This window comes from Dryobates pubescens, chromosome 8 (assembly GCF_014839835.1).
Source record: "Dryobates pubescens isolate bDryPub1 chromosome 8, bDryPub1.pri, whole genome shotgun sequence".
Classification (NCBI taxonomy): domain Eukaryota; kingdom Metazoa; phylum Chordata; class Aves; order Piciformes; family Picidae; genus Dryobates; species Dryobates pubescens.
Window position 1 is genome coordinate 42,692,976 of NC_071619.1, and position 21,516 is coordinate 42,714,491.

Genomic DNA, 21,516 nt, shown 5'->3' on the forward strand with positions numbered 1-21,516 from the left:
AACAGATGTTGGTCAGTTAGAGGGCAGAAAGGCTCTGCAGAGGGACCTTGACTGACTGGACAGATGGGCAGAGTCCAGTGGAATGGATTCAACAAGTCCAAGTGTCAGGTGCTGCACTTTGGCCACAACAACCCCATGCAGAGCTACAGGCTGGGGTCAGAGTGGCTGGAGAGGTCCCAAACAGAGGGGGACCTGGGGGTGCTGATTGACAGTTGGCTGAACATGAGCCAGCAGTGTGCCCAGGACAGCAGTGGCTGTCAATGGTCCATGGCCAAGTGGAGGCCTGGGACAAGTGGAGTCCCTCAGGGATCAGCACCGGGACCAGGCTTGTTAAACATCTCTGTTGGTGCCATGGACAGTGGCACTGAGTGCACCCTCAGCAGGTCTGCTGATGACACCAAGCTGTGTGGGGCAGCAGACAGCTGGAGGGAAGGATCCATGCAGAGGGACCTGGACAGACTGCAGAGCTGGGCCCATGGCAAACTCATGAGGTTCAACAAGACCAAGGGCAAGGTCCTGCAGCTGGGTCAGGGCAATCCCAAGCACCAATATAGGCTGGGCAGGTACTGGCTTGGGAGTAGCCCTGAAGAAAAGAACATGGGGGTGCTGGTGGTTGAGAAGCTCAAAATGAGCCAGCAGTGAGCGCTTGCAGCCCAGAGAGCAAATCACATCCTGGGCTGCACCAAGAGAAGCATAGCCAGCAGGTCGAGGGAGGTGACTCTCCCTCTCTACTCTGGTGAGAGCCCACCTGCAGCACTGTGTCCTGTTCTGGAGCCTCTACGAACCTGTGCAGACCTGCACAGAGCTGAGGAAGCTAGGACTACCCTTCCTGGCAGCTGGACAACCAGCTCACATGGCTCACAAGCCAGCCAGATCATTAGGACCTTCATCAAAAATGTGCTGTGCAGCCAAAAAGTGAAGAGATGTTTTCATTCATTTGTGGGGTGGGCAAGATTCCAAAGGTTTGAGAATCCCAGTAGATAGGGAACTGACTTTTAAAACCTGCCCTCAAGCTGCTTGTCCTCCATCCCATTCCCAAAAGTAACTTGGCCCCCTGCAGCCTGATTTCAAGGGGCTCTCCATGGACCATGAGATTCAGCTTGCATGACAAGGCAGTGGCAATGAGGTTTCCTGGTCCCTTTTGCCATTTCCAACTGCTGAGAGTACAACTTAGAAGGCTAGCAGGCTTTAGAGAGCTTTTTGACTACATTTGAAGTGGCTAACTCTAAGCACCTCAAGAAACCCAGGAGGAGGCTGTGTTTTAGAACAGGGAGTCTGAGGTTCTGTCATTTGGGATAGCTCAAAGGCACAGGTGTCCTGTCTGTGCAGATAAGAGCACCTGTGTCTGAAGCAAGGATCCTGCTGCATTCATTGACAACAACACAGAAGTGCTGACTGGAATGGACCTCTGGAAGCTGCCTGATCCATGCTGTGCAGCAGGACTGCTGCCAGTGCTGTCAGCTGGGACTGTGCCAAGGCAAACCTTGAAAATTTCCAAGGATGGAGGATCTCCATTTCTATGGTGAGCTGTTCTAGTGTCTTGAAGACCTCTTTACTCATGGCCAGCATGAACTCCCCAAGCTGCAGGTGCAGCCATTGCCCCATCCAGCTGGGGGCAGGAGTTGATCTGCTAGAGGGTAGGAGAGCTCTGCAGAGGGAACTTGCCAGGCTGGACAGATGGGCAGAGTCCAAAGGCATGAGACTGAACACATCCAAGTGCCAGGTTCTGCACATTGGCCACAACAAACCCATGCAGTGCTACAGGCTGGAGAGCAGCCAGGCAGAAAGGAACCTGGGGGTACTGGTTGACAGTTGGCTGAACATGAGCCAGCAGTGTGCCCAGGTGGCCAAGAAGGCCAATGGCATCCTGGCCTGCATCAGGAACAGTGTGGCCAGCAGGAGCAGAGAAGTCATTGTGCCCTGTACTCAGCACTGGTTAGGCCACACCTTGAGTCCTGTGTCCAGTTCTGGGCCCCTCAGTTTAGGAAAGATGTTGAGATGCTGGAAGGTGTCCAGAGAAGGGCAGAGAAGGGAGGGGTCTGGAGCACAGCCCTGTGAGGAGAGGCTGAGGGAGCTGGGGTTGCTTAGCCTGGAGAAGAGGAGGCTCAGGGGAGACCTTCTTGCTGTCTCCAACTCCCTGAATGGAGGTTGTAGCCAGGTGGGGGTTGGTCTCTTCTCCCAGGCAACCAGCACCAGAACAAGAGGACACAGTCTCAAGCTGTGCCAGGGGAAATTTAGGCTTGATCTTAGAAAGAAGTTCTTCCCAGCAAGAGAGATTGGCCATTGGAATGTGCTGCCCAGGGAGGTGGTGGAGTCAATGTCCCTGGAGGTGTTTAAGAAGAGCCTGGATGAGGCACTTGGTACCATGGTTTAGTTGATCAGATGGTGCTGGGTGATAGCTTGGACTGGATGATCTCAAAGGTGTTTTCCAACCTGGTTAATTCTATTCTATTCTAAAATGAAATCTTCTGCCCCTACCAAGAAAGGTCAGGTTCAAACATCCTTGTAACTGTCTTTCAGGTATTTGTTGAAAGCTATTTAATCATTCCAACTTCCTTTTAGTCAGATTAAACAATCAAAGCTTCTCCTGTCACTCCCTGTTGGGTTCATGAAGGGCAGGTCCTGATTGTCAGAGCTAATCTCCTAGGACAAGGTGACCCATTTAGTGGGTGAGGGAAAGGCTGTGGATGCTATTTACCTGAACTTCAATGAAGCATTTGACACTGTCTCCTGCAGCATCTTCCTGGAGAAACTGGCTGCTCATGGCTTGGATGTGTGGACACTTCACTGCATAAAAAACCTGTCTGAATGGCCACACCCAAAGACTGAAGCTGAATGGAGTTAAATCCAGCTGGTGGCCAGTCACAAGGGGTGCTCCCCAGGGCTCACTACTGGGGCCATTCTTGTTTAGTATCTTTATCAAAGATCTGGATGAGGGGATTAAGGGACCCTTAGTAGGTTTGCATATGAGAAGAAGAGAAGAGAAGAGAAGAGAAGAGAAGAGAAGAGAAGAGAAGAGAAGAGAAGAGAAGAGAAGAGAAGAGAAGAGAAGAGAAGAGAAGAGAAGAGAAGAGAAGAGAAGAGAAGAGAAGAGAAGAGAAGAGAAGAGAAGAGAAGAGAAGAGAAGAGAAGAGAAGAGAAGAGAAGAGAAGAGAAGAGAAGAGAAGAGAAGAGAAGAGAAGAGAAGAGAAGAGAAGAGAAGGCTCCCAGGTGACCTCATTGTGGCCTTCCAGGATCTGAAGGGGGCTACAAGAAGGCTGGGGAGGGACTGCTCAGGATGTCAGGTAGTGATAGGACTAGGGGCAATGGAATGAAGCTGGAGGTGGGGAGATTGAGGCTGGAGGTGAGGAGGAAGTTCTTCCCCATGAGAGTGGTGAAGCCCTGGAATGGGTTGTCTCTTATTTCTGTCTCTCCATACTTGTTTCCTAAAATCTCCCCCCAGCCTTCTCTCCTCTAGAATAAACCATCCCAGCTGTCTCAGCCTTTTCTGATATGAGAGATGTTAGAGTCCTGTCATCACCTTTGTGTCCCTTTGCCATACTTTGTCCATGTCTCTTTGTACTGAGGAGCCCAGAACTGAACACAGGACCCCAGGTGTAACCTGTCCAGTGCAGAGTAGAGGGAACTTGACCAGCTGGCAATACTGTGTCTAACACAGCCCAGGGTACCATTAGCTTCCTCTGCAGTGAGGGTACATTTGCTGTCTGCAGCTGCCTGAAGGGAGGTTGTAACCAGGTGGGGGTTGGTCTCTTCTCCCAGGCAAGCAGCACCAGAACAAGAGGACACAGTCTCAAGCTGTGCCAGGGGAGGTTTAGGCTGGATGTTAGGAAGAAGTTCTTCCATCAAGAGAGATTGGCCATTGGAATGTGCTGCCCAGGGAGGTGGTGGAGTCACCATCACTGGAGGTGTTTAGGAAGAGCCTGGATGAGGCACTTGGTGCCATGGTTTAGTTGATCAGATGGTGCTTGGTGATAACTTGGACTTGATGATCTCAAAGGTCTTTTCCAACCTGGTTTATTCTATTCTATTCTATTCTATTCTATTCTATTCTATTCTATTCTATTCTATTCTATTCTATTCTATTCTATTCTATTCTATTCTATTCTATTCTATTCTATTCTATTCTATTCATTGCTGGCTCCAAGTTCACCAGGACCCCCAAGTCCTTTTCTGCCAGGTTGCTTTCTCTCTGGCTCACCTCCCCTGGGGAGCTGTTCCTCCCCAGCTGCAGGACTTTGACCTTCTGCTTGTTGAAATTCCGGAGGTTCCTGGCAGCCCTTTCCCTCCATCTGTCTCTCCCAGAACAAACACACACCACCAAACATCCATCACTAACTTGATGCTTGCCAAGGCTTACAACTTGCTAGCTGGAAAATCCCCATGGAAATACGCCTGTGTACCATTCCAGGCTTGGGGAAGAGTGGCTGGATAGTTGCCCAGTAAAGACCTGGGGGTGTGGATTGACAGCTGGCTGAACATGAGCCAGCATGTGCCCAGGTGGCCAAGAAGGCCAACAGCATCCTGGCATGTAGCAGGAACAGTGTGAGCAGCAGCAACAGGGAAGTGATTGTGACCCTGTACTCAGCACTGCTGAGGACACACCTTGAGTACTGGGTTCAGATTTGGGGCCCTCAATACAAGAGAAATATTTTGCTGCTGGAGTGGGTCCAGTCAAGAGCAACAAAGCTGGTGAAGGGTCTGGAGAACAGGTCTTGAGGAGTGGCTCAGCAAACTGGGGTTGTTTAGCATGGAGAAAACAAGACTTGCTCTCTACAAGTCCCTGAAAGGAGGTTGGAGTGATGTGGGTGTTGGTCCCTTCTCCACAGCAACAAGTGATAGGACAAGAGGAAATGGCCTCCAGTTGCACCAGGGGAAATTTAGATTGGATAGTAGAAGAAACATCCTCACTGAAAGCATTCTCAAAGACTAGAAGAGGATCCCCAGGGAGGAGGCTGAATCCCCATCCCTGGTGGTGTTTCACAGAGGCAGAGATGTAGTGCTGAGGGTCATGGCGTAGCACCAGGCTCAACAGAGTTAGAGAATGGTTGGACTGGGTGAGCTAGGAGGTTTTGTCCAACCAAAGCAATTCTATGCTATGTGCATAGTGAGGCAGATGATCAGAGCAGGCCACAGCTGCCATGTGTGCTTCAGAGATGGTTCATGCAGGCTCAGCCACATGCACCCACTGGTAAGCAGCAAATGTGCTGGCCATGTGCAGTCAAGCCCTCAGCCTGTAACAGCAGGCATGCTGTTAGCACTCCTTGCACACATCTGCTCTGTGTGAACTGGGAGCTCCCTAGAGTAAGGATTTGCTGCTTATTCTGCCTACAACACAAAATGGCAGAGGTGGAGGGGGAAGTGCCTGGGTTGTTTCAATAACAGCACACCATTAAGTAATTTGAGTCATAGAATCAGTCAGGGTTGGAAGGGACCACAAGGATCATCTAGTTCCAACCCCCCTGCCATGGGCAGGGACACCCCACACTAGATCAGCCTGGCCAGAGCCTCAGCCAGCCTGGCCTTAAACACCTCCAGGGACAGGGCCCCAACTACCTCCCTGGACAACCCATTCCAGGGCTTCACCACTCTCATGGGGAAGAACTTCCTCCTCACCTCCAGCCTGAATCTCCCCACCTCCAGCTTCATTCCATTCCCCCCAGTCCTATCACTACCTGACATCCTGAGCAGTCCCTCCCCAGCCTTCTTGGAGCCCCCTTCAGATCCTGGAAGGCCACAATGAGGTCACCTGGGAGCCTTCTCTTCTCCAGACTGCACAGCCCCAACTCCTTCAGTCTGTCCTCACAGGAGAGGTGCTCCAGCCCTCTGATCATCCTCATGGCCCTGCTCTGGACACCTTCCAGCACCTCCAGATCCCTCTTGTCATAGGGGCTCCAGAACTGGAGGCAGGACTCCAGGTGGGGTCTCAGCAGAGCTGAGCAGAGGGGGAGAATCCCCTCCCTTGCCCTGCTGGCCACACTTCTCTTGCTGCAGCCCAGGATCTGATGGCTTTCTGGGCTGCAAGAGCACACTGAGAGCTCCTGGTGAGCTTCTCCTCCACCAGCACCCCCAAGGCTCTCTTCTCAGGGCTGCTTTCCAGCCAGTCCCTGCCCAGCCTGGATTTGTGCCTGGGATTGCCTCGACCCAGCTGCAGGACCCTGCCCTTGGTCTTGTTGAACCTCATGAGGTTGGCTTGTGCCCACCTCTCCAGCCTGTCCAGGTCTCTCTGGATGGATCCCTTCCCTCCAGCTGTCAGCTGCCCCACACAGCTTGGTGTCATCAGCAAACCTGCTGAGGGTGCACTCAGTGCCACTGTCCATGGCACCCACAAAGATGTTGAACAAGCCTGGTCCCAGGACTGATCCCTGAGGGACTCTGCTTGACCCTGGCCTCCACTGGGCCATGGACCATTGACAGCCACTCTTGGGGTGCAGCCATCAAGCCAGTTCTGTATCCATCTAATGGTCCACCCCTCAAACCCATGTGGCACCAGTTTGGAGACCAGGATGTCCAGCCTCTTGACTGGTTGGTTGAAGTTGGCCTATAAATCACGGCATGCAGCTTGCTCCTTCCAACAGCAAAAAGCAAGGACATGGGTGCACACTTTTGGTCCAGTGCAGTACTGGAGGTTTATTCTTGCTGCTGGATTTACAGTTGTAGTCTCATTTAACTCTCTTCTCTCCTACTCATAGCACTGGGTTGGAAAGGAGGAGGCTGCCCCTGGGAGAAGTCTATTTGTCTTCCTGGCAGTGAGCAGTAGGCTTCATTTTCCCAGTCCTCCTGGGATTAGATAATGGAGACCCAGGGAATGGAAACAAAATCTAATGCTCAGGAATGGAGCAATATGGGCAGCTCGCTCTCAGGGGGATGAAGACCCAGCCTCTCTTTCTGACAACATTTGTGTTGGCCCTTACAGGACAAATAAGGAAAGATTAGGGCCAAGATGTCACAATTCTCCTCAGGTCACAACCAGGAGAAATCCAGCAGATGTGGACTAAGAATGGGTCTACTGCTGAGGACAACAAACTTGTCCCTGCAGAACACCTTTGTGAGGGTGTGGAAAGGGAAAGTCCTTGGCCTTGGGTAGACCTTTGGTTTGCAGGACAACGATCCAATGATGGTTATCAGATGCAAATGTAGCTGGGATTTAGGTAAGGGATTTCTCACAGATCCAGGGAGCAAGGAATTCACAGCTGGAGGCTTGAAGATGATCTTTCATCAGGACAGCACAGTGCTGCACAGGGCTGTTAGAAAGTATCCTGCAAGAGACAGGAAGCAGAAGTGAGAGAAAACGTTGAGATTGTCTCCTGGAGGCAAGAAATCAAAACCATCTGATTTGGAAGGGTGGAGCCCAGAGGAAGTGGAACAAAACCCAACCTCCAAAGAGTGAAAACAAAACATACCCAAAGGCCCATCTGCCTGGAGCTGACACAGCTGAGCAATGCTGCCATCAGAACCAGACAGCCATGCTGCTGTGTGGTGGCAGTGATCCCCAGCAGCAGGAGAGGGGCAGTGCTGAGGCTTTCCTGGAGAGGTGATCACCTCCAAGGAGTTTGGAAGAACAGAAGACTGCATTTAAGAAAGGAACTAACCCAAGGGCTTAGAGTGCTACTGCCAGCAAGATCTGGGGGGAGTTTGCTTGCTGGAGCAGTGTTAAAGACTAAGTCATTGTCTGAACTGTTAGAAAAAGGAAAGGGCCAGGAAAAGTCACCAGGCCAAGTCATAACATTTCCCCTCATGCAGAATGCTGAGTTCTGCCCAAGTAAAGAGTGAGCCAAAATTAAGGTTCTGACACAGGGTGGCAAGAAAGAGCTGGGGTCAGTGCTGTAGAAGTGATGGTAAGAACAAAATCTTCCCAGAAGCAAGATGAGGTGCAAGAGCTCTGGGTCCTGTGGCACACCAGGCAGCCTGGATCAGCACTGCTGTTTTTAGAGCAGAATTAAACTCACTTGGTGCCATTGTACACAGAACCATCTTCCCAAGTCCAGCCAGAGCCTGTGCTGTTCCTCAGCCCAATCCAGAAACATTCTGTCTGAATACTCTTGAACAGGTCCTAGAAATGATGATGAATTATCAAGAGAGAGTGGAGTGAATGATTAAGTGAATCGTGAAGTGAAAGCCAGCCTGAGGATGAAGGTAAGGAGGAGTAAGGAGAACAGTGAGCAAGATCCAACCCCCTGCCTGGCTGTTCCTTAAGTGGCTGGCAGCACTGCTTCTCCACACCTCCTCATCAGGAAAATCAGTCCTACAGATCATGCCTGGCTGAACAACTCTGGAAATTCACAGGAGGGTAAGTGTGCTGTCCTGGCTCAACACAGGGGCAGCTGATACTGGCACAGGCTGCTTCTCCGGGGCAGCTGCCGTGGGGGCTGAGTAGCACAGTGCCTACCAGTCTGGCTGTAGGTCCAGAGACCTCTTGGCCCTGAGTGATCTGAACAGTGATGAGAAGGGTTTGATAGGCATGAGCCAGGCCACAGCACAGCACAGGGATTTCTGTCTCTTAGGAACTGGTGGGCTGAGAACAAGCTTCTCCCAGCTTGTCAGCATGGTGCACTTGTGCAGGTGGAATCCCAAAGCACTGGGGGGGAAGGGAAGGGAAGGTTTGGTTTGGGAAGGTTTGGTTTGGAAAGGGGAGGGGAGGGGAGGTTCGGAGGGGAGGGGAGGAGAGGAGAGGAGAGGAGAGGAGAGGAGAGGAGAGGAGAGGAGAGGAGAGGAGAGGGAGAGGAGAGGGAGAGGAGAGGGAGAGGAGAGGGAGAGGAGAGGGAGAGGAGAGGGAGAGGAGAGGGAGAGGAGAGGGAGAGGAGAGGGAGAGGAGAGGGAGAGGAGAGGGAGAGGAGAGGGAGAGGAGAGGGAGAGGAGAGGGAGAGGAGAGGGAGAGGAGAGGGAGAGGAACACTTGAGTGTTGCTGGTAGCTTGAAGGTGACTGTACTTTCCATGGCAAAGGGAGGCTGAACAGTCCCAGCCTTTGCAGCCCAGGACATGGATGGGTAGGAAGTCTTAGCTGGAATAGTGGGTAACACTCCAGTAGCAGAGACAGCAGTAGGGCCAGGGAGGCTTTTTCCCCCCAGAGCAAGGTGATCTGGGGCATATGAGTATTTCCCAAGTAATGGGGATTTGCCTAAGCCAGTGTGAGAGCCTGGTGCATACTCCTCGATGAGCAGAGACCTGGCTTTGCAAACCTCCCCAGAACAATGCAACCTCTGTCCAGGAATGGGAAGCTATCCACGTTCACTGAACCTGAGCTAATCAGCCATGGTTTGCACACAACCAGAGCAAGCACTTCTGCCCAGCTCAGGCAGCCTGCCTCACCTCCCTGCTGATCAGTGCTGCCAAGCTCTGTAGTGTTGTACATGCCCCTGGCCCTAATCAGCACCTGCTGGACAATAAGCATTGGGACAGATGGTTTCTGATTTCACCAGCATAGCTGAGTTTGTTTGGCAGAGAGAGGAAGTAAGTGTTGGAAACCAGCTGATGAAGAAATACCTATGCACAAGGGCAGGGACTGGCCATGGTCACTGTGCAAGAGGAGCAGCTGCAGGGAGGAAAGCATCACTTCTGCAAAGGAAGCATTTCTGGAGGGTGGGGATGGATATGTAGGCAACAAGTACAGTGACTGCACAGTGCCACAGTCTTTTCCTGTAATCATTCATACCATCATTATATAGAATAGAACAGAACAGAACAGAACAGAATAGAATAGAATAGAATAAACCAGGTTGGAAGATACCTCAGAGATCATCCAGTCCAACCTATCACCCAGCACCATCCAATCAACTAAACCATGGCACCAAGTGCCTCATCCAGGCTCTTCTAAAACACTTCCAGTGATGGTGACTCCACCACCTCCCTGGGCAGCACATTCCACAACAACCCCAGGCAGTGCTAAAGGCTGGGGAAAGAGTGGCTGAGAGCAGCCAGGCAGAAAGGAACCTGGGGGTGCTGGTTGATGGTAGGCTGAACATGAGCCAGCAGTGTGCCCAGGTAGCCAAGAAGGCCAATGGCATCCTGGCCTGCATCAGGAACAGTGTGGCCAGCAGGAGCAGGGAGGTCATTGTGCCCCTGTACACTGCACTGGTTAGGCCACACCTTGAGTCCTGTGTCCAGTTCTGGGCCCCTCAATTTAAGAAGGACATTGAGAGACTTGAAGGTGTCCAGAGAAGGGCAACAAGGCTGGGGAGGGGTTTGGAGCACAGCCCTGTGAGGAGAGGCTGAGGGAGCTGGGGTTGCTTAGCCTGGAGAAGAGGAGGCTCAGGGGAGACCTCATTGCTCTCTACAACTACCTGAAGGGAGGTTGTGGCCAGGTGGGGGTTGGTCTCTTCTCCCAGGCAAGCAGCACCAGAACAAGAGGACACAGTCTCAAGTTGTGCCAGGGGAGGTTTAGGCTGGATGTTAGGAAGAATTTCTTCACAGGAGTGATTGGCCATTGGATAGGTGGAGAGGGGCAGTGGAGAAGGCTGGCTCCTTACATCCTTCATAGGATGATTCTGAGTAGCTGACAGTGACCCTCACCTCTCCCTCCTATCCTTTGCTTCCCTGCCTTTTGGGAACTTCTAGGATGTGTACCTGACATTGGAAGTGCACAACAACATCAGTCACAGGTCCTTCCTCTCCTCTAAAGTCAAACGCACTGCCAGAGTGACAGCACTGCTTGGATGTCAGTGGCCGAGCTATCTGTGAGGAAACAGAAGATCCTCCAAGAAGAAGAGAGGCATTACCATTTCACTGCTATCGCTGATCACCAGGAGATGAGCTCCCTGTCTCCGGCAGGATTTCTGGCCCGAAAACCAATCCCTCTTCTGCTTGGAGAAGGAGTAGCAGCTCCCTCTGTAGGCCACCCACTGCTCAGGGCAGCCTGAGTGGGAGTCATCTGTAACAGAATCAAAATACCAGCTTTCTTCTACCCTTGACCAACATGAGGATGCTCATCAGCAAGAACTTGCTGAAGAGCAACTCTTCAGGTAGTTGCCATGCAGAAAACACAAGTCAGAGTCATCATCTAACAATGCAGGAATGCTAAACTTCAGATCCTCTCTGTGCAGTTTCCAGATCTTCATACAAGAGCCACAGGCACTCTGAGGCTGGTGCAACTCCCTCAACACAGACCCCTCCAGTGGGTTTCCTCTGACCTACTCAGATACCTGAGATACCAAAATTTGCTATCTGAGAGCATGCAAATAGCAGGGGGGGTGGGGGTGGGAAAGAGACAATCCTGTGTTGGTATGGTGTGATCATGTAACACACCAGGGGAACAGATTCTAAGCAGCAAACAGCAGGCTCTCCCACAGGGTCTAGCACCTTCTGCATGCACACACAGGTGTTATGACCTTGAAACTGTGTTCTCACTACAATTACAGCAGATCAGCCCACAAAAACCTTTCAGTATGCTTCACTGCTTTTAGCTGCAAGATCTGAAATGGGTTGCCTGGGGTCTACAAAAGGAATATATGCTTCAAACTCTTCTGGATAGGCTCAGGGCTGTAGGAAACGAGAATAGCTTCTGGGTTATCTCCATAGCATAGGAGTTTGGGATGAAGGCTCCTGTGCTTAGATGAGTTCTGGTCCTTTGCTGGTGGTTGCTCCCCCTCAGCACCCCTTTGTGCACTTACTCAGCTTCCAAATCAAAGCAGCTGCCAGGGAGAGGCTGAGTATCCCAAAGCCTATAGCCAAGCCTGACACAACTGCTGGCTGCCGGCAGGGAGCTGTAACAGAGAAAAGAAACCATAGTGAACTGGAGCCACGTGAAAACTGCTTGGGTCCTGGGCATTCCCAGCAGGAACTGACTGAGTATGAACATTCCTGTCTGTCTGCAGTGTGAACATGACTGGCATCCCTGTCCCACCATCCCAGGGGCCCATTTCAGCTGGGCTCAGGGCCATCAGCCTCTGCCTGAGCTTCCCAAGGGGTGTGCCCATTTTCCAGGTCAGCCACATCTCCGCTGCTGCCTGGCCACACATGTGGCTGGTCCAGCCCCTGCAGCTGCTGACCCCAGGAGGGAATCATTTGTGTCTGTCAGCCAGAGCCCCCCAGGCACCATGTGGCAGCAGCCTCCCCACAAACCCACCAGTGCTTCAGTGTTGAAGTTTGGAAGGGAAGTGCAGTGCACCACGTTCCACCTTCAACGTGAACAATAACCCCAAGGCTATTCCCCCAGCTCTCTCAGCAACAGATTTAACCCCAGCATCCTGTTCACTGGTTTAGACACATGACTGTGTTCCATCTTCCCAGGACACTCCCAAGTCAGTCCTATGCTCTCATCTGCCTCTCCCTGGGCAGGGTGGCAGGCTAGCCTGGAAGACCTTGGGAAGCCCCTTCACACTTTCACCACCATTACCTGCTGTCTGTTCACTTGCTGCCCGTGGCACAGAGTGAATCCTTGGGGTAACCTCCACTGTAGCTCTGTACAGCTTCCTTTCAAGGGGTGGAGCAGGACTGCCACTCATCTATAGCACTTATGTGTTAACCTCCAGGCTACCTCTTGTTTTCCTGTCGTTTCCTGGGGCTGTGTTTGGCTGCAGAGGCATTCACTTTCCATATGCCATTTGAAATATGAGGTTGAGGAGAAAGCAATGCTTCCTTCCACACACGAGCTCCAGGGGCATTTGGTTTGCTTGCTTTACTGACCACAGTATGACAGCAGCAGAGACAGCAGGACTTTCCAAGAAGCATTAAATGTACAGCTAATGTTACTGATGTTGAACCCAGCATTTTCCTGTGCTTCTCCCAAAATCTTGGGTACCACATCCTGCTCTGGTGGTGCTCCAGTGTTCTCTGCCCAAAGCCAGTTGGCAAAGTATCTGGTGAAGCTCATAAAATCTGAGCTTCTCCCTCAGTCATGTCACAAGGCCCACAGAAACATGCCTGTACTCTGAAGAAAGGCTAAGGAATAAGACAAAGGGAGAGGAGGCCAGCTTTAACCAGAGATACCACCACAGCAAGCACATAGAAGGGCTGTGAGCAGGATGTCATAGCAACAGGGTGCAAAATACAGGGGGGGCTGTTCTCTGCTGAAGTAAAACTACAGGCAAAGAGTTAAATAACCAACTGCATCAAGAAGCAGCAGTAACAGCAGCCCAACAGAGCAGGCAAATGTGGCTAAGTGCAAAGAGCTGGAAATAGTGTACAAACTTGTAGAAAAGGATGGTGACAGCATGTATGAATAGCATAGAGCAGCACAGAATAGCTTAGCACAGCATAGCTTAGCACAGCACAGCACAGCACAGCATAGCATAGTATAGCATTGAATTGAATTGAATTGAATTGAATTGAATTAACCAGGTTGGAAGAGACCTTCAAGATCATCGAGTCCAACCTATCACCCAGCACCACCTAATCAACTAAACCATGGCACCAAGTGCCTCCTCCAGGCTCTTTCTAAACACCTCCAGGGATGGTGACTCCACCACCTCCCTGGGCAGCACATTCCAATGGCCAATCTCTCTTGCTGGGAAGAACTTCTTCCTACCATCCAGCCTGAACCTCCCCTGGCACAGCTTGAGACTGTGTCCTCTTGTTCTGGTGCTGCTTGCCTGAGAGAAGAGACCAACCCCCACCTGGCTACAACCTCCTGCCAAAAGCCCCAGAGCAAGTGTGAGGGAAGCACAGTGACGCCAAGTGTCAACTAATCACATTCAATTATGCAGCTGTCACCTCAGGGCATGGTGCTGAGGCTGAATGCATCAACAGCCAGGAAACAGAAAGCAAAGCAGCTTGTGACTGCCCTGAGCCATACTCAGGCCATCAAGCTCCCCTTGGCTCCATCCAGCAGCTTCTCTGCCGAGGTGAACACAAAGGTGTTGACGCTCAGCTGAAGCAAAAAGCCACCACCAGCAGCAGCACCAAAAGGCACTGTGGGGGTAATAACTTCTAAAACAGAAAACCTGCAGGGGAATGGGGGAGTGTGTCTGAGAGAAATTAAAAGAGATGGCTAAAAGCATTAAATAATAGCAAGCAGCAGGGAGGACTTTTTGTGATGTCTCAGAGGAGGCTGAAAACAAATGCAGATCACACCTCAGGAATATGGAGGGGAAGAGACTTCCCTTAAAAACAAGACCTCCTCCTTTAAGCATTGTCTAAATACACAAATGGACTAGATGAATAAATTAATGAGAACCAATTTTAATCTTAGATTGGTTTGTGGCCTCACCAGCTTCATGACCAGTTTCTGGCTTACAGCAATGTATTTTGTGCCCTGTGCTCAGCACTGGTTAGGCCACACCTTGAGTCCTGTGTGCAGTTCTGGGCTCCTCAGTTTAGGAAAGATGTTGAGATGCTGGAAGGTGTCCAGAGAAGGGCAACAAAGCTGGGGAGGGGTCTGGAGCACAGCCCTGTGAGGAGAGGCTGAGGGAGCTGGGGTTGCTTAGCCTGGAGAAGAGGAGGCTCAGGGGAGACCTTCTTGCTGTCTACAACTACCTGAAGGGAGGTTGTGGCCAAGTGGGGATTGGTCTCTTCTCCCAGGCAACCAGCACCAGAACAAGAGGACATAGTCTCAAGCTGTGCCAGGGGAGGTTTAGGCTGGAGGTGAGGAGAAAGTTCTTCACTGAGCGAGTCGTTCATCATTGGGATGTGCTGCCCAGGGAGGTGGTGGAGTCACCATCCCTGGAGGTGTTCAAGAGGGGATTGGATGTGGCACTTGGTGCCATGGTTTAGTCATGAGGTCTGTGGTGACAGGTTGGACTCGATGATCTTTGAGGTCTCTTCCAACCTTGGTGACACTGTGATACTGTGACAGAATAGAATAGAATAGAATAGAATAGAATAGAATAGAATAGAATAGAATAGAATAGAATAGAATAGCCCAGGTTGGAAGAGACTTTCAAGTTCATCAAGTCCAACCTATCATCCAACACCACCTAATCAACTAAACCATCCAACCAAGCACCCTGTCAAGTCTCCTAAACACCTCCAGTGATGGTGACTACACCACCTCCCCAGGCAGCACATTCCAATGGCCAATCACTCTCTCTGTATAGAATTTCTTCCTAACCTCCAGCCTAAGCTTCCCCTGGCACAGCTTGAGACTGTGTCCTCTTGTTCTGGTGCTGCTTGCCTGGGAGAAGAGACCAACCCCAACCTGGCTACAACATCTCTTCAGGGAGCTGTAGAGAGCAAGAAGGTCTCCCCTGAGCCTCCTCCTCTCCAGGCTAAGCAACCCCAGCTCCCTCAGCCTCTCCTCACAGGGCTGTGCTCCAGACCCCTCCCCAGCTTTGTTGCCCTTCTCTGGACACCTTCCAGCATCTCAACATCTTTCCTAAACTGAGGTACAGGGACACAGGACTCAAGGTGTGGCCTAACCAGTGCTGAGCACAGGGCACAATGACTTCCCTGCTCCTTCTGGCCACACTGTTCCTGATGCAGGCCAGGATACCATTGACTCTCTTGGCCTTCTGGGCACACTGCAGGCTCATGTTCAGCCTACCATCGACCAGCACCCCCAGGTCCCTCTCTGCCTGGCTGCTCTCAGCCACTCTGACCCCAGCCTGTAGCACTGCATGGGGTTGTTGTGGCCAATGTGCAGAACCTGGCACTTGGATGTGTTCAGTCTCCTGCCCTTTGACTCTGCCCATCTGTCCAGCCTGTCCAGGTCCCTCTGCAGATCTCTCCTACCTTCTAACAGATCAATTCCTGCCCCCAGCTTGGTGTCATCTGCAAATTTACTGCTGATGGACTCAATGCCCTCATCCAGATCATGAATGAAGATGTTAAAGAGCTTGGGGCCCAGCACTGATCCTTGGGGGACACCACATCCTTGGGGCCTGGCTGCCAGCTGGATGTGGCACCATTCACTTTAGTATTGTTGAGTCTGACCATCAGCACACCACCACCATGGCTATGAAACCCTGTCCCAAAGTGCCATATCTACATGTTTTTGAGCACCTCCAGAGCTGGTGGCTCCACCATCCTCCTGGGCAGCCTGTTCCAATGTTTGACCCAAGCTAACCCTCCCCTGCTGTACCTTAATGCTGTTTCCTCTTCATCAGTTGTGAGAAGAGACCAACACCCACCTGAATCCAACCTCCTTTCAGGAAGTTGTAGAGCATCAGAGGGTCTCCCCTCAGCCTCCTTTTCTCCAGACTAAATAACCCCAATTCTCCCTGTTCTCCAGACTCTTCATCAGCTTTGCTGCCCTTCTCAGGGCATGATCCAGCATCTCAATGTCTTTCTTCTGGTGAGGGCCTCAAAGCCCAACAGGAGGTGCAGCCTCACCAATGCTGAGTACAGGGGCATGATCACTCTGAGTCATCTCTGGTGGCTGTGATTTTTGCCCTCAGATTAAGACTCAAGAGAATGGCCTCAGCCCTAGATTAAAGGGGAGGGTGGAGCTGCCTCTCTGCAGATGACAACTGAAAACTAAGTGAAAGGGGAGAAATACCTGTTGAAACACAGCTCCTGGTTCTGACACCACAATTCTGAGTGTTAAGCTGTAACACTGAGGATTTGCACTTCTGTTCTCTCTCCTGCCTTGCCTCTCAGAGATGCTGCCTCCTGCATCCTCCAGATCACTGCTTCTGATTTTTAGGGAAAACTACTTCCAGGACAAGGCAGCTGGGATGACAGTCAGTGAAATGGTTAATCCTCCAATGCCAGTACTGGGCACCGGAGCTGGTGAGTCCTGGCAACTAATAGAGCAGTTCACTCTCTATTGTTTCAAATCAATTGCAGAAAAGAAGGAACTGACTCAGCTCCTGCATCAAAACAAACTCCCGGGGCACCTCCACGAACAGAGCAGCGGGAGAGAGCCACTTCGGTCCTTAAAAGCGAAAAACAATGTGTTGTTAGCTAATTTAGGGAGGGAAAAATAAAGTGAAGTCATATTGCAGAGAGTGAAGTCGTGTCCGTGTTTGAAGGGAATCCAAGCCTCACTTGAAGTGCCGTGATCGATGCAGAAGGGGAAACAAAGCGTTCCAAAATGGGGAGTTTCACTCCTTCCAAAAGGGAACCCCTGCAGCTCCTGCTTTGTAAGATGGGGTCAATGGCTTGTGCTTGATCCTCAGCCCCTGATCAGCATGAGAAGCTCTTGTAGAAGGGGATGAGAGAAGCACCTGAGAGGAGTGTGAAACATAGAAGGGAAATCTGCTTGGAGCATCCAGAAGTATCTCCATGTCGTTGTCTGAGGAACTGTGAAGGAGTTTTCTCAGGGGAAAGGAGAGGTGGTCCAGTGGGCATTTAATGCAAACATCCAATGCTATAGCTTCCTAATATACAAAACACCCCTCAGGGTTTCTCAGTACTCTGGAGAAGTGACTATAGGATGTTGCATTCATCTGCAAGCAGCATGATCCAGTAGTTTTAGGTTTGGGAGTGCAGTTCAGCTCAGGAACTGAAAGCTGACTTGAGTCTTCTGCTAAGGGAGACCTTCTTGCTCTCTACAGCTACCTGAAGGGAGCTTGTAGCCAGGTGGGGGTTGGTCTCTTTTGCCAGGCCACCAGCACCAGAACAAGAGGACACAGTCTCAAGCTGTGCCAGGGGAAGTTTAGGCTGGAGGTGAGGAGAAAGCTCTTCACAGAGAAAGCTGTTAGCCAATGGAATGTGCTGCCCAGGGAGGTGGTGGAGTCCCCATCCCTGGAGGTGTTCAAGAGGGGACTGGACGTGGCACTTGGAGCCATGGTTTAGTAGTCTTGGATGACAGGTTGGACTTGATGATCTCTGAGGTCTTTTCCAACCTTAATGATTCTATGATTCTCTGATAAGTCTTCTAGGACACTCTGAAAGATGACACTGCACTGTCCCAGACAGCTCCACTCAGCTCCTGCCTACATAAGTAGGGGCTGGAACAGACCTCCAAGATCACAAAATACTTGGAAGGGACCTTAAAGATCATCTAGTGCCATGGGCAGGGACATCTCCCACTACACCAGGTTGTTCAAAGCCTCATCCAACCTAGTCATAAGTTCTTCCAGGGATGAGATGTCCACAACTTCACTGGGCAACCTGTTCCAGTATCTCAGCACCCTCATAGTAAAGAACTTCTTCCTTATGTCCAATTTAAAGCTATCCTGCTCTAGTTTAAAACTATTGCCTCATGTCCTTATAATTAGTCCCTCTCCACCTTTTCTGTACCTTTCCAGTACCTTCAAGCACTGGAAGAAGGCTATAAGGTCTCCCAGAGCCTTTTCTTCTCCAGGCTGAACAGACCCAACCAACTCAGCCTGCCCTAGTAGGAGGTGCTCCATCCCTCTGATAATTTTGTGGACCTCCTCTGGACCCCCTCCAGAAAAGATCCATGACCTTCTTGTGTTGGGGGCTCCAGAGATGGATGCAATACTCCAGGTGTGGTCTCACAAGAGCAGAGTAGAGGGGCAAAATCACCTCCCTTGACCTGCTGGCCGTGCACCTTTTGGGTTGCTAGTGCACATTGCTGGCTCGTGTCAAGCACCTCATCAAACACCACCCCCAATTCCTTTTCTGAAGGGTTGTTCTCAATCTACTTGTTGCCCAGCCTGTATTTGTGCTTGGAATTGCCCTGATCCAGGTGCAAGACCTTGCACTTTGCCTTGTTGAACTTCTTGACATTAACATGAAGACCATCAAGTCTAACCATTATCTGAACCTACCAAGTCTGGTGCTAAACCAGATCTCTCAGCACCACATCTCTGCACCTTTGAAGTACCTCTAGGGATGGGGATTAAACCACCTCACTGGGGACACTATTGCAGGGTTTGAGAACCATTTCAGTGAAAAACTGTCTTCCAATATACAACTTAAACTTCCACTAGTGCAACTGGTGACTATTTGCTCTCATCATCTCCCTTGATACTCTGGAGATGAAACTGATACCCACCTGGCTCCAACCTCCTTTCAGGGAGTTGCAGAGAGCAAGGTCTCCCCTCAGCCTCCTTTTCTCCAAACTCAACAACCCCAGTTCCCTCAGCCACTCCTCACCAGACCTGTTCTCTGAACCCTCACCAGCTTTGTTGTCCTTCTCTGGACATGCTCCAGCACCTCAATGTCTTTCTTGTAGTTAGGGCCCCAAAAACTCAACATGATACTCAAGGTCTGGCCTCACCAGTACAGGGAGATGGTTACTTCTCTGGTCCTGCTGGTCACACTATTCCTTCCAGGACCCTGTTGGCCTTCTTGGCCACCTGGGCACACTGCAGGCTCACCTCCCCTGGATGTTGACCAGCACTCCTAAGTCTTTTTCTGCTCATCAGCTTTCCAGTCACTCCACCCCATGTTTGGAGGCTTCATGGGTTTATTGTCACCCAAGTACAGGAACCAGCACTTGGCCTTGTTGAGTCTCATACAGTTGGCCTTGGCCCATTAATCTAGCTTGTCTGGGTCCCTCTTTAGAGCATTCCTACCCTCCAGCAGATCAACACTTCCTCCCAGCATAGTGTCATCTGCAGGCTTACTGAGGGACCCTCCATTCCCTCATCCAGAGATGAGGGGACAGAGAACTGGCTCCACTACTGCTCTGCGAGGAACACCACTTGTGACTACCTCCCAGCTGGATTGAACTCCACTCACCACTGCTTACTGGGCCTGACCATCCAGTGAGTTTTTCACCCACCTGTCCATGTTAGTGCTGTAGCCAATGCAACACAAATTGTGTGAAGCACCTGGGTGTTCAGAGGAAGAGCAACCAGCTCATGAGAAGAATGGACACCACTGCAAAATCTTACACTTCTAAGGGGTTTTTTTCTCAGCTGAGGAGACAGAGAAATTGTGCAATGTGACACTTGCAATGCCTGAACAGGGGGAACAGAGCAAAGGGAAGAGAAAGTTTAAAGAAAGCAAAATCTCTTCCTGCGAGCAAAACACCCTGCAGAAGTGTCTCATGGCAAAAGCTGAAAACTGGCTCAGCAGGAGGTCTGTAAAATTAGAATAAACACAGGAAAAAATGTATCACAAAAGAATCCTGCAGAGCCCCATGGGAGAGAAACTGGATGATCTCACATGCCTCCTCTGTCTCTGATCTCTCATTAGCATACGCCTCACATTTATCTGCATTTGCATCTCCTCTGCCCTTCCAAGAACTATTGCTGACATCTCTTATTGCTGACAAGCACACAACCTGAGCACTGCAAACCTCCTTCAGAGAAAAGGAGGCTGAGGTTGAATGCCCAGGAACAGCCACTGGAAGGAGCCTGATGGAGAGAGGGAGGGGGTCAGTGCTGGGTGGCTGCGCCATCAGCGGCTATCAGATGAAAACACTCGTGGCTGGTTTAGAGCCCAAGCAGCAGCACTGTGAGCTGCTACTCAGGGTCAGTGGGTTTGCTAGATCTTGCTTTCACCCAAAGGAAAATCTTTTCTTGACCTACCTCACCCAGCTTCACACTCACAGTATCACAGTATCACAGTAGCACCAAGGTTGGAAGAGACCTCAAAGATCATCGAGTCCAACCTGTCACCACAGACCTCATGACTAGACCATGGCACCAAGTGCCACATCCAATCCCCTCTTGAACACCTCCAGGGATGGTGACTCCACCACCTCCCTGGGCAGCACATTCCAATGGTGAATGACTCTTTCAGTGAAGAACTTTCTCCTCACCTCGAGTCTAAACCTCCCCTGGCACAGCTTGAGACTGTGTCCTCTTGTTCTGGTGCTGGGTGCCTGGGAGAAGAGACCAACCCCCACCTGGCTACAACCACCTTTCAGGTAGTTGTAGAGGGCAATAAGGTCTCCCCTGAGCCTCCTCTTCTCCAGGCTAAACAACCCCAGCTCCCTCAGCCTCTCCTCACAGGGCTTGTTCTCAAGGCCTCTCACCAGCCTTGTTGCCCACAGATCACCAGGGGTTGGAAGGGACCTCCAGAGATCACCTAGTCCCTACCCCCTGCTAAAGCAGGTCTGCCTAGATCAGGTTGCACAGGATAGCAATGTCCAGCTGAGTTTTGAAAGTCTCCAGAGGAGACTCTACAGCCTCCCTGGGCATCATGCTCCAGTGCTCCAGCATCCTTAAAGGAAAGATTTTCCTTACCTCTTTTTCCCTGTGCAGCTTTGGCTCTTGGCAGAGGTGTCTGAGAGAATTTTACAGAAGTGTAAATTATTTCCTCACTTGCTTCAGCTGCTGAAGTTTCTGATCTGCTTCCTTCCATGCCAAAGCAGAGTGTGTCTGACAAGATGTTTCGATCAGGCTGTTGAGAGACAGGGCATGACGCCTGCAAAACAGGAAGCCTGAGGCTATATTAAGAAATCAAGTGTGGAGCTGCTCAAAAGAATCAAATATACAACAGAATGGAGAGCAGTGGAAGAGCAACAGCTTCTCAGGACAGAAGTAGGGGGATAGTGAGAGCATAAAGTGAAAAAGGTGAATAGTGAGAGCACAAGATAAGCAATGGCTATGGCAAACTGGCAGCCCAACTGCTGTCAAAAAGGAAAGGGAGGTGGACAGTGTGGATTTGAGAAGGAGGCCTTGTGAGCTTTGAATACTTGTACTGGGAGCTCTTTCCACACCCAACACCCCGTGTCACTGTGCTCACAGGTGGGCACTGGGAGCTGGCATTCCTCAACACCTTCTGAGTCAACATCTCAACAGCAGCGGTGCCGGAGGGACATGGACAAACCTGGATGCAAAG

At 51.0% G+C, this 21,516-nt stretch overlaps 1 protein-coding gene across 1 annotated transcript; it reads right to left on the bottom strand.

Moving 5' to 3' along the window:
• Window positions 1–6,883: 6,883 nt before the first annotated feature.
• KLRG1 (killer cell lectin like receptor G1) lies at window positions 6,884–21,036 on the bottom strand. The gene is made up of 5 exons (XM_009907913.2): window positions 20,919–21,036; window positions 11,604–11,696; window positions 10,713–10,864; window positions 7,947–8,050; window positions 6,884–7,256 (listed from the first exon to the last, which is right to left on the bottom strand). The coding sequence occupies exons 1-5, from the start codon at window positions 21,034–21,036 to the stop codon at window positions 7,145–7,147; spliced, it is 579 nt and encodes a 192-aa protein (XP_009906215.1). The 3' UTR covers window positions 6,884–7,144.
• Window positions 21,037–21,516: the final 480 nt, after the last annotated feature.

What these genes read in the sequence shown, in the direction of transcription:
- KLRG1 (XM_009907913.2), bottom strand. Translation starts at nt 21,036, where the DNA reads ATGGAAGGAAGCAGATCAGAAACTTCAGCAGCTGAAGCAAGTGAGGAA. An exon ending in TGCTTTGATTTGGAAGCTGA is followed by an intron (nt 10,865 to 11,603) that starts GTAAGTGCACAA and finishes ATTCTGTTACAG; the next exon opens with ATGACTCCCACTCAGGCTGC. An exon ending in TCAGCGATAGCAGTGAAATG is followed by an intron (nt 8,051 to 10,712) that starts GTAATGCCTCTC and finishes CATCATTTCTAG; the next exon opens with GACCTGTTCAAGAGTATTCA.